The 19,561-nt window shown below is 33.8% G+C and overlaps 1 protein-coding gene across 2 annotated transcripts in view; it reads left to right on the forward strand.

The window, feature by feature from the left end:
* The first annotated feature begins 10,082 nt into the window (after positions 1–10,082).
* The window catches only part of LIN28B (lin-28 homolog B), a 143,061-nt gene continuing 133,582 nt past the window's right edge, over positions 10,083–19,561 (forward strand). Inside the window, exons 1-2 of one of the 2 annotated variants that reach the window (XM_004372425.1) lie at positions 10,083–10,092; positions 10,916–11,103. In XM_004372425.1, the coding sequence (XP_004372482.1) occupies positions 10,083–10,092; positions 10,916–11,103 (198 nt within the window). Of the gene's footprint in view, positions 10,093–10,581; positions 10,613–10,915; positions 11,104–19,561 lie in introns of those variants that run through there. The other variant, XM_012554427.1, reaches the window with a different exon arrangement.

The following is a 19,561-nucleotide window of genomic DNA, read 5'->3' on the forward strand; positions in this document are numbered from 1 at the left end:
TAATAGATTTTTTTCTTTACATTTTCTGTATCTAAGCATGATTGAGGATAGATCAACAGCATTTCTAGTTATATCTAAAATTATAGTAGTATTTTCAGTTTAATTGCAAAATAATTCATCTTGATTTTGCTTAGGTAGCATTTCAGTTTAGTCTATTGACTAATTTGCAAAAAATAACCACAGGGAAGAGTTTTAATACATATTACACTTTTCCTTTGAGGACAACGTAAGAAACCCTTTTCATAATGCACACACATGCACTTCAATGCTGAACTTTAGTAGGTGTATATGTTATATGTTAAGTTATAGTAAGTGTAAATAATCCTTGTACTGTAGGTTTTACTCTGGTGTTTGTGTAGCATGTTTGCTATATGATTTTAAGTAAAGTCATTAAAAAAACTTTTTCCCTCAGCTATTCTAAGAGAAAAATCACAGTTATGTATCTTGCTTTCTGAAGAATATATTTAGCTCAGTGATAATTGTGAAATACTGTAAATAGATATAATTTTGGTATAAACCATATAGAAAGAATATTTTCTTTAGTAAACTATAACATACTTTACACTTTATTTTAGAAAATATTGTTAATAACAAAACATTGGTAATCTTAAGTATTTTTAGAAATGTTGAAAAATTGTAGCAATGAGAATAAGTAATGTACTGTTTTTATTATTGTAAATAGCATTCTTCAGCTAAATCATATTTTGCTGATTTAAAGTAATCTTTGTATTAGTATTAGAAATGAAATATAACATTAGGGAAATTGAATTGAAATAAAGTTCTGAGTAATATGTAGCAGTATTTTATAATTTTAAAAGTTTATTTCACAATTCTCTGGACTGGCAGCTTGGCAATTTTTGAATGAATTACTCTACACACGTTTTATATTTCTAATAGTTAAATGATTAATTGCCTATCACATTTTTTGAACAGATATTTTAAAAAAATTATATACATGTCCATTTATTTCATAAAAATTGTCCTGGATATAGTCATCCCAAGTTCAGAAATTCATTAAGTCATTGATTCATTCAAAAAATATTGAACACTAAATGTCAGGTTTACACAGATGAACTAAGTATACACAAACCCTGCTACCATAGAGCATAGAGTCAAGTTGGGAGAGAGACCATCTTCATGTGCTCTTCCAATACTAATGAACGGTAGAGGCATTTTACCCAACGTGGAGCAGTGAGAGAAAGAGACCTAAGCAGGGATCTAAATGATCAGCAGAGGTTATTCTGGTGAAGACGTGTATTCCAGGATGTCACATTATTTTTAATTAGTTGTTTGTTTTCTAATACAAGTTAAAGTGTTAAATAACACTGTGAATAAAATACAAATAGCTGTTTTTGGATTATTCATACATTTAAAAATTATTTAATTTCTTATTATTTCGGGGCCCTGGTGGCACAGTGGTTAACAGCTATGGCTGCTAACCAAAAGGTCAGCAGTTCGAATCCACCAGCTGCTCCTTGGAAACCCTATAGGGGGGCTATAAGTCGGAATAGACTCCAGGGCAACGGGGGTTTATTGTTATTTCATCATTTAAAAAAAGAGTCACCTATAGTGAGAGTATATACATTTAAAATTGCACTTTATATAACATTTACCTGTCTCATTCTTATACATAGTGGTTCAGTAAATATTGGATGAATGGATTGTAATATCCGTATTAAAAGTTTATTTACCAAATCTTGTTTTGGAGAATTTTTAAACAACATCAGTGAAATATGTTAATGTCTATGAAACACTTCAATCTCTTCCTCTGAAAGGGACATTAAAATGAAAACCATTAACACATTTTTCACTACCGTTGGGTAGTGAAAAATCTGAACATTTTTATCATTTATATTACCTGCATTCTTGAAGTAAAAGAACCATTCAGCTAGCTTTCTGAACCATTTGATTTTTACTTAATTAAACACTACCATTAATAATTTTCTTCTCATCTGTTTCAATTTTTTTTTTTAGCGAACTGCTGTGTTTACTCATCTTTATATTGGTTTCAATTTTCTGTAAATATAAGCAGAGATGAGAGGATTAAGCATTGACTGTGGGCTATGAGAATAGAAAAAGATAAATTAAGGTTTTGCTGAAATATTTTTATATATTTAAATACACTGCCACATAAAACAATTGTGCAAAATAAAACTTGGTACAGGTGCAATGTAAAGAAAAGCTCTAGTTAGGTAACTTTTAATGATGAATTTCTTTAAAGTTAGGGCCCGTCATTTTCTTCTAAATATACAGAGTTTCACGTGCCTTTTGTTCACATTCTTCCTCCATTCTTTTCAAATCTTACTGAGTGGGATTGTCATCCTTTGTAAGAAGAATCTTGAGTCAACATTCAGTAGAACTCTGCACTTGGAAAAGCCTCCATTTCCTTTTGAGAAGAAAATTAGATTGCAACTTTCATAACTTAGACACATAATGGTTTATTTTTCATGAGTTGATACAGTAGATAAAATAAGGGAAGAAAGGCAACCCTGGGTGGTAGCAGGTGAGTTGGTGCATGTTCAAACCAAACCATTTTCCAAACCGTAATAATTCTGACCTCAGGATGAAAATGATAATTCAGTGGCCATCAGGAGTTTCCCTTCCCATTGTTACACCTCATTAATGGATGACCTGTTTATTCCAAGTGTTATTGTGTTGTGATATCTGCCAGTGGATGTATTAGAAACATCAGTACTATTCATTTCAAAATGAGAACTGGTTTTACCTTTTAAAATCTGGGTTAATTCATATAAGATAGGTTTGATTAAGTATTCTTAATGATTAAGTGTATTATCATTAAAGTAATTTCTTCTCAAAAATATTAGAATGTAACTGAAAGACCCAATATCAATGGCATAGTACCATAATTATATTCTCATGATTTATATTCTAAAATATATGTGAAGAGAATAGTTGAATAAGTTCATCAAGAAACACAATATTGTTGCTATATGGTAGATTAATATTAAACATTTTTAATTGCAGTTGTTCGTGTAATTGGGATCTTTTGACTACGCTTAAATGGTCCTGTTTAAATGTTTTTTAAACTAGCGTCTTTAATAGGAATACAAGGCAGGTTTATGCCAATTGATTATCTGATTTGGGTTTTGATGAGCTAGGTGAGTCTTAAACTGTTAAAAAAAAAAAAGTTTACAGGTCACTTCACAGAGTCAAAACCTAGGTATTTTATTGCTTTCTAATGAGCCCTTAAGCTGGAGAAGGGGCAATTAAATAAGCAATTGATGTAGTACTGACTTGAGCTCTCTTATTTTAGGTTTCTCAGAAGATGATGAGGTCCTTCAACAAGGTTTCATCAGCCCCAGGTTAGTCTTTCTTTTTTTTAATATTTATGTTTAAAAAGATCACTAGAGCATATGAGAACATTTGACAGCCCTCAGGAATTCTCCACCATGACTTTCTACTTTGGCAAGATGGGTACCCCAGATCACTCTGTCTATTTAAAACTGGTACCCTCACCAGAATTCCATGGTTGAAATCTTCTCATTAACTCATTTTTTCCCGTTGATTTTAGCAGCACTGGATTTTATGATTCCCTTTTCCATACCTTGGGCAAGATAGAAAATAGAAATTTAAATGCTTTTGCAAATGAATGAAAAGAATTTGTGGCTTATTCATTTTTGTAACTCCCTTAGCAAAATAGGCACTCACAAATATCTGTTTACTTAAAAATAGAGACTTGGTGCTATTTTCAAATAATTTACCATAGCATAAACAGCACAATGTAATATATTAGACATTTTACTAGAAATTAAAGAATTTCCCTAATCCACAGAAGTTCTATTTACTTTGCTGTTTGTGGACATGTGTCAAAATTTGTTCCTTATTATCATACTTCAAAAATGTATTTGGACTTCTACATTTTAAACTGACTTTTGAAATAAAAATATTTTCTTATGTTACTGAAATTAACTTAAAACTTATAAAACTAATTTTTCAATAACAATTTTACTTGATAATATTGTATTACGATGACTTCTTCCCTGATGAATTTAATGTCTTGGCTCTGCTCTTGACTAGTAGTGATTTGAAAACACACAAGAGCTGCAATTAGGCAAAAATTTATGAGTGTTAATAAACAGATACAAGTAAAATGATGTTATTCTATTATTAGGCTTACCAAAATTAGAATTGTGGGTAGCAAGAGGAAAGCAGTAAGGATCCAAAAGTTTAATGAGGAAACCACTGATAACTAGTGGTTAATAGCAATGGGTATTGCCATTTGACAAACACTTTACTTTTTCTAGAGACACTCCTTTGACATGGAGATGATGCTATAATGAGTATCATGAAAGAGGAGATTTTGAAAAGCGGCCCCAATATTTTAATCTACCAACTGGTTTCCCCTTGTTATTACTGATTGTGATTCTTTTCTGGAGACAGCCCAGAAACCTTTATCTTTTCTGTTGGGAATGATGTTAACACCAACGTGTTAAGTGACTGCAATAAAGTTTCATGTCTGTGTTTCCTTGTAATGAAAAAGGGGGAGGAGGGAGGAGAGGGAGAAGGTACTACTTTCACCAAGAGAAAGGTTATTTCTAGAGATTACTGTAGTACGTTTGCAGCCTGCTTTTTAAGCTGAAAGACTTTGAACATCAATTGGTCCAATCTCCTCATTTTGCAGATGAGGAAACTGAGGACCAGAGAAGTTTAGCAATTATCTCAAGGCTACAAGGTTAGTACATGGGACCAGCACTTTGGCCTCCAGTTTCCAGCTGGATGCTTTTTCTGCACGTTACTTTCCACAAGGGCATCTTTAAACCCTGAGTGTTTCTTCTCTCTTGCCTCATCTTTTACTCTCCTACTGTTCTTTTTCCTTTTCATTTCTGATATACCTGCACTTCTCCCCCAAAAATAAAACCACAAAATATAAATATTAAAAAAGTACCTGGAAGACAGTGCACACTCTTATTTCAGTTAATTATTTCTTTTAGTGAGATTAAGTTTTAAAAAATAAATTTTCATTCATTGCTCTGGGGGAGGGGGAAAGGTTTTTATATTTATGTTATTTAGTGTCTTTTCTACAGACTCAGAATATTTACTGCAAAAATATCTTTAAATCATGAAAGTTAAGGAGTATTTTTTGCATGTTCAAGTAGTATTACAGGTGAAAAACACCGGTTTTCATTTTTCACACAAAACATGAAGCTTCCTTTTGTGCTATTCTGGGCAAAGTAATGTAATTCTTACCACTAAATGAATTTTTCATTGTCTTACTGCTCTAATTAAAATCATTTTTAAAAAGTATTTGTTGAGCATAGCTAGAAAGCATTTGGGAGGAGTAATCATAAAATTTTAGTTTTCTTTTTTATTGGGGAAGAAGTATATTCATAGAATAAGGTTTTTTGCTATTTTAGTATTTTTTTAAATTACTGTATACCAAATGGTGATCTTAAAATAATGCCTCTTTTCTGAATTAATTTTGTTGCTCTGTATACTCTGCTGAAACAACTGACCGAAAAGAAGAAAACATTTGCAAATGCTTGTTTTTAGAAATATAAAGCTAGTTTGTCTGGAAAACTTTAAAAAATCATGCTAATTGATTTTTGTATTTCTATAATTTTACCTACTTACACCTGGGAAAATATGTTAAGACACATAAGGAAAATTTTCAAGGAGTTTTACAGCTGTGTAAAATTTCTGAAATTGGAACGATTGTGTTAAGTCAGAGTATTTTGCCTCCATAGAAGAAAATTAAGTGAGATGAGAACAGAATTTTGCTTTTCGGAAACAAAACACCCCCATATTCTGAAATGCCTCTACAATAGACCAACGCACCCAGTCGGGAACTCCTAGCATTTGACTCCATATTGTAAGAATTTCACGAAAGTTATTTGCCAAGTAGTTGACTGAAGCGCAGTGGGAGGAATCGGGGACCGTTTGCCCGACGTGCTGGCGGGCCCCTTTTAGGCGGGAAAGATCACGCCACGGCCAGAGAGCGGGTTCCTTAAAATCGCCAGCGGTCGCCTCCCGACCCCTTTCCGCCGACGGCTTTCTTGATCCTCCAGAGGCACACAGTGATGTGTTCTTAACTTCCCGAAAGGACGGCGCTGAGGATCCATTTGAAGACAGCCCCATTTTAGGCTTGGCCTTTGAGGTGGGGGGGGGTCATTTTCTTGGGTTCCCGATTCCCCTCCCCCTTGACTTCACTAACATCTCATACATAGATAAAGGCATTAAATTGTAAGTGATACATGTCTGGAAATGCAGCAAAAATAGTAGATTGTGCCAAGTGTTTTTTGCCATAGTGGTGGGGGCAAGGATTTCTTTTGTTCGGTGCTCTTGAGGACAAGATGACAAATGTAAAAGTCCCTTGATTAGTGAGAAATCACCAGCCTTCGGTGGAACGGTTCGACTTACAGAGGAGGTGGTGATGTGAAGAATAAAGGGAAAGGTGACTGCGGAGAGAAAGGAGAGAGGAAGTTTCGGGGGCGGGAGGTGGAGGGAAAGGGCAGATCTGCTGGCCCGGGGGTCTCGGCGACCCTGGGGCGCGCTGCGTGTGAAGGTACGGGACTGCGAAGGCAGCCCTGTTGGCTGCAGACCCCGGCCTTATTTGCGGGGAGGAGAGGACGGGTGCAGTTGCTGGCCGCAGTGCCACAGTCTCCTTCTAGTTTTAAGAGCCGAAGCATTGTTTCTGCTTTAATAGAAGTCGCTCAGTGCTTATCGATGAAAACAACGACGGTGGGCTCTGGCACCTCTTTGGGCTCCTTGCATTGTATTGTTGGAACAAAAAACGGCTGAGAAAATACGTACTTTTTTAAATGGAGAAATCTAAGATTGTGATAAGCAACGGGCATATGATAGGTTATTTTCTTGATTCCCACCCCCTCACCCCCAGTGCGCTGACGATTCTTTGTAGCTACTTGAACTCATTTTAAAGACATTTTGAAAGAACTATGATAAATCAAGCTACTAAAACAGTTGGCTCTCACAGGTATAAAACATGCGTTTTGAGTCAAACGCAGGTTCCTTCTGGTACTAAAACCAAGTAGGAAATGAGAAAAAAATTGAAACCAGAAGACTTCAGGAAGGTGACAAATTGGAAAGCATTCTAGGAGAGTCATAGGGCTATTTTATGTGAAAGAAGCCCCCTATGAGGTTTAAGAGATTATGGTCAGTTTATAAAAGGACCTCAGGCTCAAAGGATTTGGGGGTGGGGGTGGGGTGGAAAAGACGAATCTAAGAAAGACAGTGCCATATTCCAGAATTGCTGAGTTGATACTTTCTGTCTGTTTCTCCACCTCTCTCCTTTTACTGCCTTCCCTTCTTCCTTCCCCTCCCTCCACTTTTTCCTCTCTTCCTCTCGGTTTGCCTTAAATTCTTTGTGAATGAATTTTAGAGGATTTCTCAGAGTTCCCAGTTGGAAAAAGCCTTCTACACAACTTGAAAGGCTGATGTCCCTCTCAGGAAATGAATGAGTCGATAACCTCTGACTCCAGTGACCAGTCCAGTGAACCCTACCTTAATTCCACTAATACTGGAGGCTCCCAATCAGGCAAGACTGTGAATCTCATAACTGTACCATCCAATGTGGTTTGATTATATTTCACACGTTTAATCTATGTATTGATATATTTGAATTTCATCAAATTTAACAATAAGCAAGGATCCAGAATCCACCCATATATTGTATTTATGATTTTATAATGATTAAACTCTTTTCAAATTAAAAAATTTATAGATAAAATATTGTTTACTGTAAGTGTATGTCAGTAACAAAACTAAACCATATTGGCTTGTGAGTTTTATGATAATTACTTTTACATAAAGAAAAGCACTTCGCCTTAATTTAGAAGACTTTTCTGATTATTTTTCTGTGATATCAAATGTTGATTTTTAAAAGTGATTACTCTTTAATGTAAAATATAAAAAAACTATAGAACTTATTTTATATTAGTTTTTCTGTTTTATATTCTATAAAATGTTTAACCTGTAATGCCATGATTAAACTTACTTCATTATAGGTCAGTGTAATCAGTTGATTTCCACTTTTACAAAATGCCTAGTAAATGTTTTGTTAGCAAATAATTTTTTTTTCAAATCCCTGATGAAGCTTTTGTTACTAGCAAAATCGTTTGGAGTTTTTCACTTTTTCTTTCCTCCTCACAAGCTAACACTTTGATATTCCCCCCAAAATAAATAAAACGAGAAAGCTTGTCTCCTTGTTCTGAAAAACAACAAAAGAAATAAACAGATGGAAAATCTTCCCAAATTGATCAGCCTGATTGACGCCTTTCCTCACAAACAGCTGAAAATAACTTCTATTTTTATAAACATCTATCTCAAATCTCAACCAAGTAGTATAAATTTATATTTAGCTGTTTAATGGGAGGAGGGTGTGTAGTGTAATGAGGTATGTCAGTTTTTTCAAAAGCTCTTAGATTCAGAATCCCTACATTTTTGTGTGAAACAGTGTTAGAGTTAGGAGTGTGGACGTGTTTAGAGACGGGGTGGGGGAGATCGCGGGTATGGTGGGGGAGGGTCAACTCCGTAGCTTTGCCGAAGGGAAGTGGTATCTGTAGTTTCTCTGTAAACTGCTTGTTTAAGAAAATGGGGGGTGGGGTGGGGGAAGAATGGTGGTGCGTTTTAATATTTCAAAACGGGTGATATTTTATATTTTAAAGGAAATAAATGTGGAAATAAAGCGTTTTTTAAAACTATACTGTTCACTGTAGTATTCGATGAGGGCGGTAATATTGGCATCAGCATCTAGAAATCAACAATCGTTAGAATAAGTGAACCAATTTGAAAGGTAAAGGGCAAGCATTTTGCAAGTGGGGGCGGGCCGCGCGAGGGATGGTAGAAACCTAATCCGTTATTAAATTTTCGTTTATTCGACTTTTCTAGCCGCCGATAATGGACTTTTGCAATGTCAGGGTCCAGTCAATACGTTATGAATTTACCTTTTCCTCCGACTTACCCCTCTTTCTTCCTCTCCCCCACCCCTAGCTCGCGCCTGCTTTTTCTCCACCATCTCTTTCTCTGGCTCTCAACAGCCGCCTCTCCTGGCCGCTCCTCTTCACCTCCCCTGCCTGGCGCTCCCCTCCCCCTCCCTGCCCTACGTTGTCTTGCTGTTGGGGAACAATCGCCACTGATTGAGGTTCACTCTATGTTAGGCTGGAAAACTGGGCTGTTATTTAGGAAGTCATTAATCACATCTCCTCCCCCGGAAAGAGATGGCGGAGAAACCTGTGAAGTACAATTCCTCACCAACCCCCTCCAAAATGTTCCGAAATGATAAACCTAAACACAATTTGACTACATGAAGGTGATAGTAATTTTCCACTAGGGTTTTATTTTAAATTTGAAAAATTTCAGGGCACAATCAGATAATTGTGTGCTTTTACGTTTTTGTAGGTGTATGTTAATCATTATCTAAAAGTTTCATGGGGATGCAATTAGGTTTAATTAGATCTTTTGTAAATTATATATTTTCCTCTCAGACGCGAACTAAATATGAAATCAGCGTCCCAAGCAGGTTTACTGCTAGTGTGCAGCTGAATTCTTAGGGGAAAAAACCACGTAACATCGGTTGCTTTATTTAAATGACTTTTTTCTTAAACGAGATTATTTAGACAGGCTTGTGTGTAAGGCACGCGTGTGCACATATATGACTGCCGCTTTTCTAAACCGACGATTCACAAGAACCCTCCATTGTGTTTAAGTAAAAGCACGAAATCAGCATTCTGATTTATCGTAAAGAAGCGTCCCAAATTGTCTTTAGATAACATGTTAGAGTTTTTCTTGTTCATTCATAAATTATTTTGATGTCAGCATAGATGAAATGGCGATTGGTTATCTCTTCCTCTTGCCAGCCCCTTAAGGATCCGAGGTGAAATTAGTAGCAAGAAAGCATGTAATTGACAAAGTCACGTGTGCTCAGGGGGCCAGAAACTGAAGGAGAGAGAAGAGAAAAAAATCAAAAGAGGGAAAGCACATAAGACCATGCGAGCTAAATTTGTGATCGCACAAAATCAAGATGTTAGATTGATGCAGAAGATCACTCCGTTCCAAAGGGAAAGTTTCCATCTGACGAGTTTGGAGCAGAGGGCCGGCGGGGCAACATGGCCGAAGGTTAATTTTCTTTTCTATTGTTTTACTCTGATTTTCTCTCTTCCTTTCCCCCCCTCCCCCTCTCCCACCCTTCTTTGCCGGTCCCCCCCTTCCTCTTTTACCCCAATACTGGGCATTACCCCCACCCCCCATCGCGCAATGGGGCTTTCTGCAAACCTATTGTTATAGATCTCCAAAAATGTTTTGTACCGCCCACAGTGATTCACTACTTGAAAAGCTTTCAGGGGGCTATTGTTTGAATTGTTTGAGTGTGATTAAGCGCAGTTTCAGTTAGTGAGCCAAGAAAACTTTTATACACCTGCCCCCTCCCCCACTCCACCCTAACTTTAATTGAAAGTTATTGGGGGGAGGGGAAAGCACATTGCAAATAACCCTGGATTCGCTGCTGCAGCATATGCATTAACTAGTAGTTGTAACCATCTTCACGATTTCTCTTTCCTCCTCGTGCCCGCCGGAGAGAATAGTTTCGCTGAAAATTACTCTTTGTAAATGGGATCAGTGTTAAATCAGCAATATGCAAGTAAAGTATCGCATGCTATACTGTAATATGTACCTGAAAATGGAGTTAAATGAAAAAGTACACGTATGTACAGAAACGTGGAAGTTGATGGGATCAATAGAACAGTTTGGCACACCCATCGCCTGCTTCCTTATTTTCAAAAAAATATTTTCTGGAGAAGAAAATAATCAAGTCATTTAGTAACGGTTTTGTTTTTTTTTTTCTATTCTACCCCCTTCCCAAGCAATTTTTTTTGTCTTTTTCAATAAACACATTATAGGAATACAGACTAATTGACTTTTTTTTTGTCCGGTTCTATCTCAGGCGGGGCAAGCAAAGGTGGAGGAGAAGAGCCCGGGAAGCTGCCAGAGCAGGCAGAGGAGGAATCCCACGTTTTGCACGGAACTGGCCACTGTAAGTGGTTCAATGTGCGAATGGGATTTGGTTTTATCTCCATGATAAACCGAGAGGGAAGCCCCTTGGATATTCCAGTCGATGTATTTGTGCACCAAGTAAGCCAAACTTTTTTTTCCTCTTCACCTTTTTCCATGTGAAGTCGTTGATCAGTATTTGTCAATGGATGTACAATAATAAGCCCTTAGCTACACTGAAAGACACAATCTTAAAATCATGAGTTAATCCAGTTTTTAGGGTTCACATGGGCCCCTTCCTAGATAATCTTTTCCTAAATAGCAAATGAAATCTTTGAAATTTCACTACTTGGATGCTGGGTAACTTAATAGCATTTCCCCCTCTTCATTCAGTAACGAAAATGTGGTAGTGTAGCTTCCGGTGTTATCGTTGCAATATACTTTGTCTCCTATACCTGATGAATGAATGAAGAAACAGTGATCATTTTAAGGTTAAAAAAAAAAAAACAACTAAAACAGTTTGCTGTTACAAGAAATGTATTCTTCCCCTTATATAGTGTTGGATACCACTAGTGAGAGTAACTCCTACTGTTTAATCTCTGCCTGCCCTATAGTCATTTGTAGATCCAAATAAAAATAATTTGATTTTACAGGTAAAATAAAGTAGATCACTGTTGGCTAGTATGGTTTTGGAAAAACATGAGAGTGGATACTTGGTAATCAAACATTTTAGCAATGTGCTTGCTTCCTGTAAGGCATAGGTCCAAGGATACTGTCTCTTTAAGAGACTGAACTTAAAAAAAAAAAAAAAAAAAAAAATGTGGCCAGAGGCTGCTCTAGTTTGTGTGTTTAAAATGTGCCGGTCGGTTACTTGGGGTAAATTTCCACCGTTGTTTATATCGTGTTGTAGTTTTTAAAGATTCTTAAATACCAAACAGAATGTCATTGCTTCCCATTTTCAAAATTTTACTCAGGAGAAAAGAAATTAATGCCTCTTCCCCATTCACTCCTCTCAGTTGCTTAATCTCTTTATAGTAAAAAGATATTTAGAGTTTGCAAGCTTGATTGTTTCATCGAAAGTAGTTAAAGAAATATAAATTATCCGTAATGAATTCATAGATAGAAATAAGAGTGTATAGAATTAAAGAGGTTTATTTTGGCTTGACGTCTTAAGTTAAAAAGAATGAGTGGCTGTTAATGGTCCAAGTTGACTGATACATGCCGGAAATGCTTGGTATATTTGCATGAAAATTATGTAATTTGTTTGATACCATGTTGCATGTTCCTGGCAATATTTACCCTGTTTCGCCCCAAGGAATACCGTCTTCAAATTAAATATATAAACAATAGAAACATACGAAACCATTCGGTTTTGATCTGTTGTTCTCTGGTGCTTAGTGGCTTCCTGACCTTGCTGTGTGGTGTCTGTTTTCCTTTCCTAAAGGCCTGGCCATCATTATTGGCTGTTTACTTGTGGAAGGATCAGCTTAATCTGTGAATTGAAACAGGGTTTAAATACGTAAATAGAAGTCCACATACAGGCTACTGGATTTTATGCCTCCTACTTTATATTGCAAAATGAAGCCACATTTTCTGCTTTTTCCTCCCAAGACTGAATGACTGAAATCATTGACAAATCCATTTTCTCTCAGGCTCTTGGTTCCCCCCTTTGAACCTTCTTTAGGTTGTTAAATTGTACTTTACGATCTCATAAATTTGTTTTATAGATGAATGAAAAAAAAAATAGCCCTCTTCTTCTTTGTCTGATCACACCTTGGTATAATTTGTTTTTCTGTGTTTACCTTTTAAAATATTTAAATATTAAACATTTTATTTTTCAAAAGAGTATGTTTAGAACCATGAGCCATCCAAATTTAAGCTATTTAATGATTATATGTTGATAAACATGCTGCATCCACTAAATTAAAAAAAGCAATATTGCTGGAAAAGGTTTTTTTAAATAGACAGCTAACAGTTTCTGGAGTATCCAAATTGTTAATATTAGACTTGTTTTAATCTTCTGTTACACACCATATATTTCCTAAAAGGACAGTATTGAAATGATGTATGTGATAAAAATTCTTTTAAAATATATATATTTATATTCTTAAGAAGAATATATCTAGATACATTCTTTAGGCGAATAATGTAAACAGTCAATAAAATTAAGTGTTAGCATTTTGGAGGGCATGTAAAAAACCAGGTTGGTGATAATATTTAAATTTAAATTTAGAAAATGACATTTTAGGGAATTTTTTTGATGATTGCAGCATTTGCTTTTTGAAATATGTCTCAGTTTATTTCTAGGTAAAACTTAAGTATTAGTTGCTTTATTCTTTGCTTCTTGACTTTGATTCCTACTTAAAGAATTTTCTATCTGATATTTTGATTTATATAAATTTTGTATAAACCACATGAGTAATTGCTTTGAAGAAGGTAGGAATTTTAGCCACGCCACTATGCATACCAGTTAGATGGTCATAAATGATGTGTACAGGTATCATGTGTGTATCACTTACAGGTTCAAGTTAGAATTCAAGTCAGAATTCAGAACCATTTCATAAAAATTTAAAAAATTATTATTTTAGCTGTTATTTTTTTGCTGTGCCAGCATTTTTTAAAGCATAACCAGGGTTTGTATATAAGTTATGTTTGATTTTTTTCATCTATTACATGTATATACTATTTTGTTATAAAAGTATGTGCATTGTAGATAATATAACATTTTAAATGTTTCATTGTACCAGTATCGACTAAAACTATTTTAAACATATGCTGTAGTTTTATTGTGTTCAGAAGTACTTATGTATTGGATTTTTTTTAAGTATTCTGAAACATGTGTCTAATAATATATATTTGGGGAAATAAATAAATGGTTTTAGTTTCTTTAAAATCATATTTAAAAATTCATGCAATGACACCCTGGATTTTTTGTCTTCTTTTATAAATGTAATTGTAAACAATGCACATCAAAAATACTTCATTTGCTGTGAAATGAAGAGGATATTTATGTATTTTTTAAAAATAGAGCTATACATTTATAGTTACATAAAATTTGTTTGCAGGAAAACAATACAGCTTTTTCTTTTATTTCTATGATGTCATAAACTCCTCAGAAAGAAACACATGCCTAGGCACTGTACTTTTTCAATGAGATGCTAGTGTCTGAGGCTAATGTGTGATCATTGGTGGTTTAAAATAACTATCTTCATTTGATCTTCTATTGTAAACTTGTGAATTAAATGATCATATTTTTGTGGATTGGTAATATGACCAATTGACCTATGTTTATTGTAAAACATTGATCTCGTCTTCAATAATGAATAGTTTATTTTAAATAAAATAAAAAGATATAAATATCATAGTTGCGAATTTTGTGACACGTCACTGTTTTGAAATGTACCTTAAAATATTTAACAGAAATTTAAAAATTATGAGTTAGTTTTTAAGTAGGAGAAGTTTTTTGGAATTTCTAAAGGATCCAAAGCACACCAGAGATTTTTTCTCAATTGAAATAAGAGCATCACACTTATGTGTATATGTAACCAACCTGAAGAAGTTATGTAACTCTTTGGAACTTTTTGAAATATTATATGCTGCCAGTAAACGAAAAAAGCAAACCTGTTGTTGTTGACTCAATTCCGACTCGTAGCGACCCTGTAGAACAGAGAACTGCCCAATAGGGTTTCCAAGGAGCAACTGGTGGATTCGAACTGCCAGTCTTTTGGTAAGCAGCTGTAGCTCTTAACTGTTTTGCCCCTAGAACTCCATATAGGCCTTAAGTATTTGGTGATACCTTAGGGGTGTCTCAATGAGTCGGAATCTACTCGATAGCAACGGGTTTGGTTTTTTTGGTTTTAGGTGCATTGCATAGTAATTACGTATTAGATTTAGTTTGGAAAAAGGCAGTGTTACCCAATAACTACCTCTTGATGTTTGTTATCATGTAAGTTTTTCTTTATTTAGATTTTGATATTTATTTCCAAAGTCATTATTTCTCCTAATAAGATAAAATGACCATTTGGCTTTCTTTTATTTAGGGGAGGAATAAATCCATTCTCTTTATTGCCCTCTCCTCCGTTCATTTGCACAATAATTATTTTTTCATATGTTGGTTTTAGACATGTTTGGAATTCTTTGCTGTCAAATATGATACAGAGAATTTTCAACATAAATGTATTTCCTTTATTTCATAGTTTATAGAAGTATATTTTTTCCAGAGGGGAAGAATAATCTCAAAATGACTGCAATTTAACTACAATTATGCAGCAGGCTCAAATATTTATTAATAATTTGGTTTTGAAATCTTTTCTCTTTTATGTATTGACATTTTCTTGTTAGGCTCTTTATTTTTATTTATATTTTGATGTTTATGGATAATACAAACTTCCATATTACAAATATTTTGTATATTTTATGTTGCTATTTTTGCTTTGCTTAGAAAACATCTCAATGAATAGTAGAAACAAGAAATAAAAATAATGTATTATAACCCGTTAACCCGTTGTCATCAAGTTGATTCCAACTAATAGCAACCATAAAGGACAGAGCAGAACTGCCCTATAGGGTTTGCAGGGGTGTAAATCTTTATGGAAGCAAACTGCCAGATCTTTCTCCCGTGTAGTGGCTGGTGGGTTCAAACCACTGACGTTTTGATTAGCAGCCCAGTGCTTTAACCACTGTGCCAGTATTATAACTGAGATAATTTGAAAGGATTATTATTAGCAGTATGGGGTATGAGAAGCATTTGGAGATGACTAATATTTAAATCTCTGAAAACTTTAAGTAATTATTATAGACATTTTAATCAATTGATGTAGCATAGAAATCATGCCTCAAAGTTTTCAACATTAATTGAACAATTTATGAAAACAGATTCACTCCAATATGTTCATATATTTAATGGCTTTTCATATTATTTCATCACCACTTTACTATCCATGTCCACTTTTGTCACGTAGTTTAACATGAAAACATTTTCCATATTTTTTGCATTCAGAATCAGTGTAATTAAAATTAGGCTTTGGGCAATTTAAAGTGTCAGTTTCAAAACTTATTTGGCCATAGAAGGAGAAATCTTGGAAATGTTAACATGTGATCATATAACTTCCTTTTTTTTTGTAAAGTTGAGTTATATATTTTAATAATTTGAAAATAGTTCCTAGGCTACCATATTTTCAAGATGATTCGCCTAGTTGACCAATTCTGAGGAAGGCCAAAACCAAACACTTTAAAGCTGTTTCATCATAATGTCACATCCACAGCCATTTAAACAAAAAATTTCTAAGACTTTAATCCTAGCCCTAAAGATGTTGGATACTCCTTCTGATTTTCAAATGATGGTGTGTTTTCCAAACTCTTCTTTGTGTACTTTGTGTACTTAACTTCTAAAAAGAGGTTCTAATTGTCATCCAGTTTAAACTCGAAATGTGCATTAGGTACATACCTAAGACATAGTCTTCCCTCCCCATCTTATGATATGTTGTTGACATGTTTTACAGATTATTACAATTCTTTGAAATATTTATTCTTATTTTTAATTTTTCTTTTTTTTCCACAACAAATGAAGGCAATAAATCAAAAAATTGTTTTTTAAATAAATATTAAAGACATGACAGACTACTTATAAATACTAAGCTTAACATCTTTAACTTACTTTTAACTCATCCCAGAGTTCTTGGGTTTCATAAGATTCACCAGAGTTGGTTAAAAACTTCTTTGATAGCTGCACTCAACATGGTAGAATAAGAATTGAGTCCTTCATTTTAAATTTCGTTGGTGTGTATAGCAACGAGCCCGTATTATTTGAATTTAGTTTAATTCTTCCTATTCAGATTTTATATACATGTTTACAGATGATTTTATATTTATTAAGCAGTTCTTTTAGTATTGCGATTAAGCAAAAACTTGATAGTTAAACATATGGTGTACTGTATTTGTATTTCTAATCCAAGTATAACCATAATAAATACAATGAAAATTGTTTTACAATAAAGTTTTAAAGACTAATACTCATATTTTTGACCAGTTAAGTTGGAATTTTTTTTACCTTAAATGTCGTATTCTGTAGACTTAATTTGTAACCAGATACTCAATAAATAAACCAATTATTTTATTACTAGCAATTGTTTACACCTTGAGATATTTCTTCCTGAATTTTAAGTACAGAAGGTTCAGCTTGTTTTAGATGATGGTATTAAATATACATAGTTCATAAGAGACTTAAATTATTTCTATTTATTTAAAATAATATGATTATAATATCTTCTAATATCAGAAACACTGATAATAATATGTTCAAGAAAGTACATTGTAGGTCAGTGAGGTACATTTAGAAATAATCTTTTAATGAGTATTCCATCAAGTAAGTAAAAAGTGTTATGTTGCGTTTTGATAAATCAGGATTCATCTTACCTTTTATCTAGCATAAATTAGAACACAGTCTGATAATTGCTTTTTCCCCCAATATCTAAATACTTGACAATTGAAAATGTCTTATAGGATTTACAGATAACTGATAGACTTGGTCTTATATTTCCTTCTATGATCAATTGTAAACTGGAGTAACAATACCTATCTTTCTAGGTTGTTGTGAAGAGTAGAGATAATGTTATATCAACTGCCTAGCAAATGTGTGTTGAATAAATAAATGAAAATGTAAACAGCTCTTTGTCACCAAAAACAAGAACAAAAACAAAACACAACAACAAAAAACATGGTTAAGCTATATTCAGTGGTATTTGGAAAATAAAATTGGTATCTCTTTTATGTCCTTTCTTTAAAATTGAAAAAAATGAATTTGTAGGATATTAATAGCTTCCCATTACAGTGAATTTAGACTTCTTGGTATAGAATATTGTTTAAAATATTAGACTATAAAATGAGGCTTGGAAATAATTTCATTATACAGATATTTTTGTTTTAATAGTTTGTTTACCATGAGATTTGACCTGTGTATTCAGGTGTACATATCCAGCTTCTGTATAGTCTTCACATAAGCTAGAGAAAAAGTATTTAAAATAGATCTGCTGTGATAACTTAATACATATTGTTATATTGTATTAATAATTTAATCTCTTCAAGATAGTACAATGTAGTATAGACTGATCAGATAGATTTGTGTTCAAATCACAGTTTATTACTTACTTCATAGGGGAAGTAAGTTACTTTGTCAATGTCTCAGGGGACAAAGCTGGTACCCACCTTATATAGGATTATTCTGAGGATTAAATGCTATTACACATGTAAAGCTTGAATACAGACCTTGGAAGATAGTAAAGACTTAAGAAATGTTTGTTGTTCATAGTTACATAGGAGAGGTAGTGTTGTACAATGAGGTAAAAAAACATTGGAAAGACAAGACAATTTGGGTTTAGCTCTGCCACTTTGGTAAGTTTCAGATTTTCGGCAAGTTACACATCCTAGAAGCCTCAGTGCTCTCATGTGTAAAATGTAGTCAATAATATCTTTCCTCCCTATTTTAGAGGGTTGTAGTAAGGGTCAGTTGAGGTAACATACATGAAAATAATGTAAAAACTGTTAATCTTTATTTTAAGCATTATATTTTTATTAATACTTTCACCACGTAAATGGTTATAATAATTTTAAAAAGATATTTAGCTGATGTCATTTATTTTTTGCCTTGTTGGCTTTATTGAGATATAATTTACATACAATAAAATTCACTAAATTTAACTGTACAGTTGGATGAGTTTTGAAAAATTGTGCAACCACCACCACAATCATGATATGGAATATTTTCATCACTCCCAAAAGTTCCTTGTGTCCATTTGTAGTCAGTCCCTCTCCCTACTCCCACCCTTGAAGAAAAGAGACTCAGTTGTCATGTTTGGTTATTGATATGTCATTTTAACTGGTTAACTGCTCCTGTTCCCTTTAACTTGGTTTCATTAGACATAGGCTACAATTCATTATCCTTTATCAAATATGGGCCACATTTATTTTCATGGTTTTTGTTAGTTTGTCTCTCTTTAGTTATTTATGCCTAGTATGGAAATAACCTTTACATCTATAGTTTCTGTTTGTGAAAGAGATTAATTAGTATACATTTTCCTAATCTTCAGTCTTAACGTCATTCATCCTTATACAACAGTTTTATATAAGTTTACTGCTACCTAAAGGGCATAATTAGGGCTTATTGATATTCATGTTTTTTGCCTGAAATTTATTGAGTTTATGTCTCAAATAGGTTTTTGTACAATTCTTAAAAGTGTAAATCGACAAGATGTATTATTGTTATGGAAAAGTATTAACGTTTAAGAAAATGGTTACTTTAGAAAAACTTTTGGTTCAGTAATTTATTCAGGTAATTTTTATTGATCATGTACTAAGTGTAAAGCACTGCAGATGGTAGATTTCAGGGCTCATTTCTCCAGCTTGCTATATTTTTTGTCTACTTTCTTTTAGCAAACTTCTTGATGAAATTTTTTCCAATTAATTTTCATTTCTTTCATACAAGGTATGAAAGGAAAGTATCATTTTCCTCTGTGCTGTCCACTTTCATACAAAGTCTAACTATAAACAACCTCTACCAATTTAATTTAGGGATAACTAAAATTTAAAAATAAATCAGTTTTAA

The sequence above is a fragment of the Trichechus manatus genome, unplaced genomic scaffold (assembly GCF_000243295.1).
Source record: "Trichechus manatus latirostris isolate Lorelei unplaced genomic scaffold, TriManLat1.0 scaffold00017, whole genome shotgun sequence".
NCBI classification, from domain to species: Eukaryota; Metazoa; Chordata; class Mammalia; order Sirenia; family Trichechidae; genus Trichechus; species Trichechus manatus.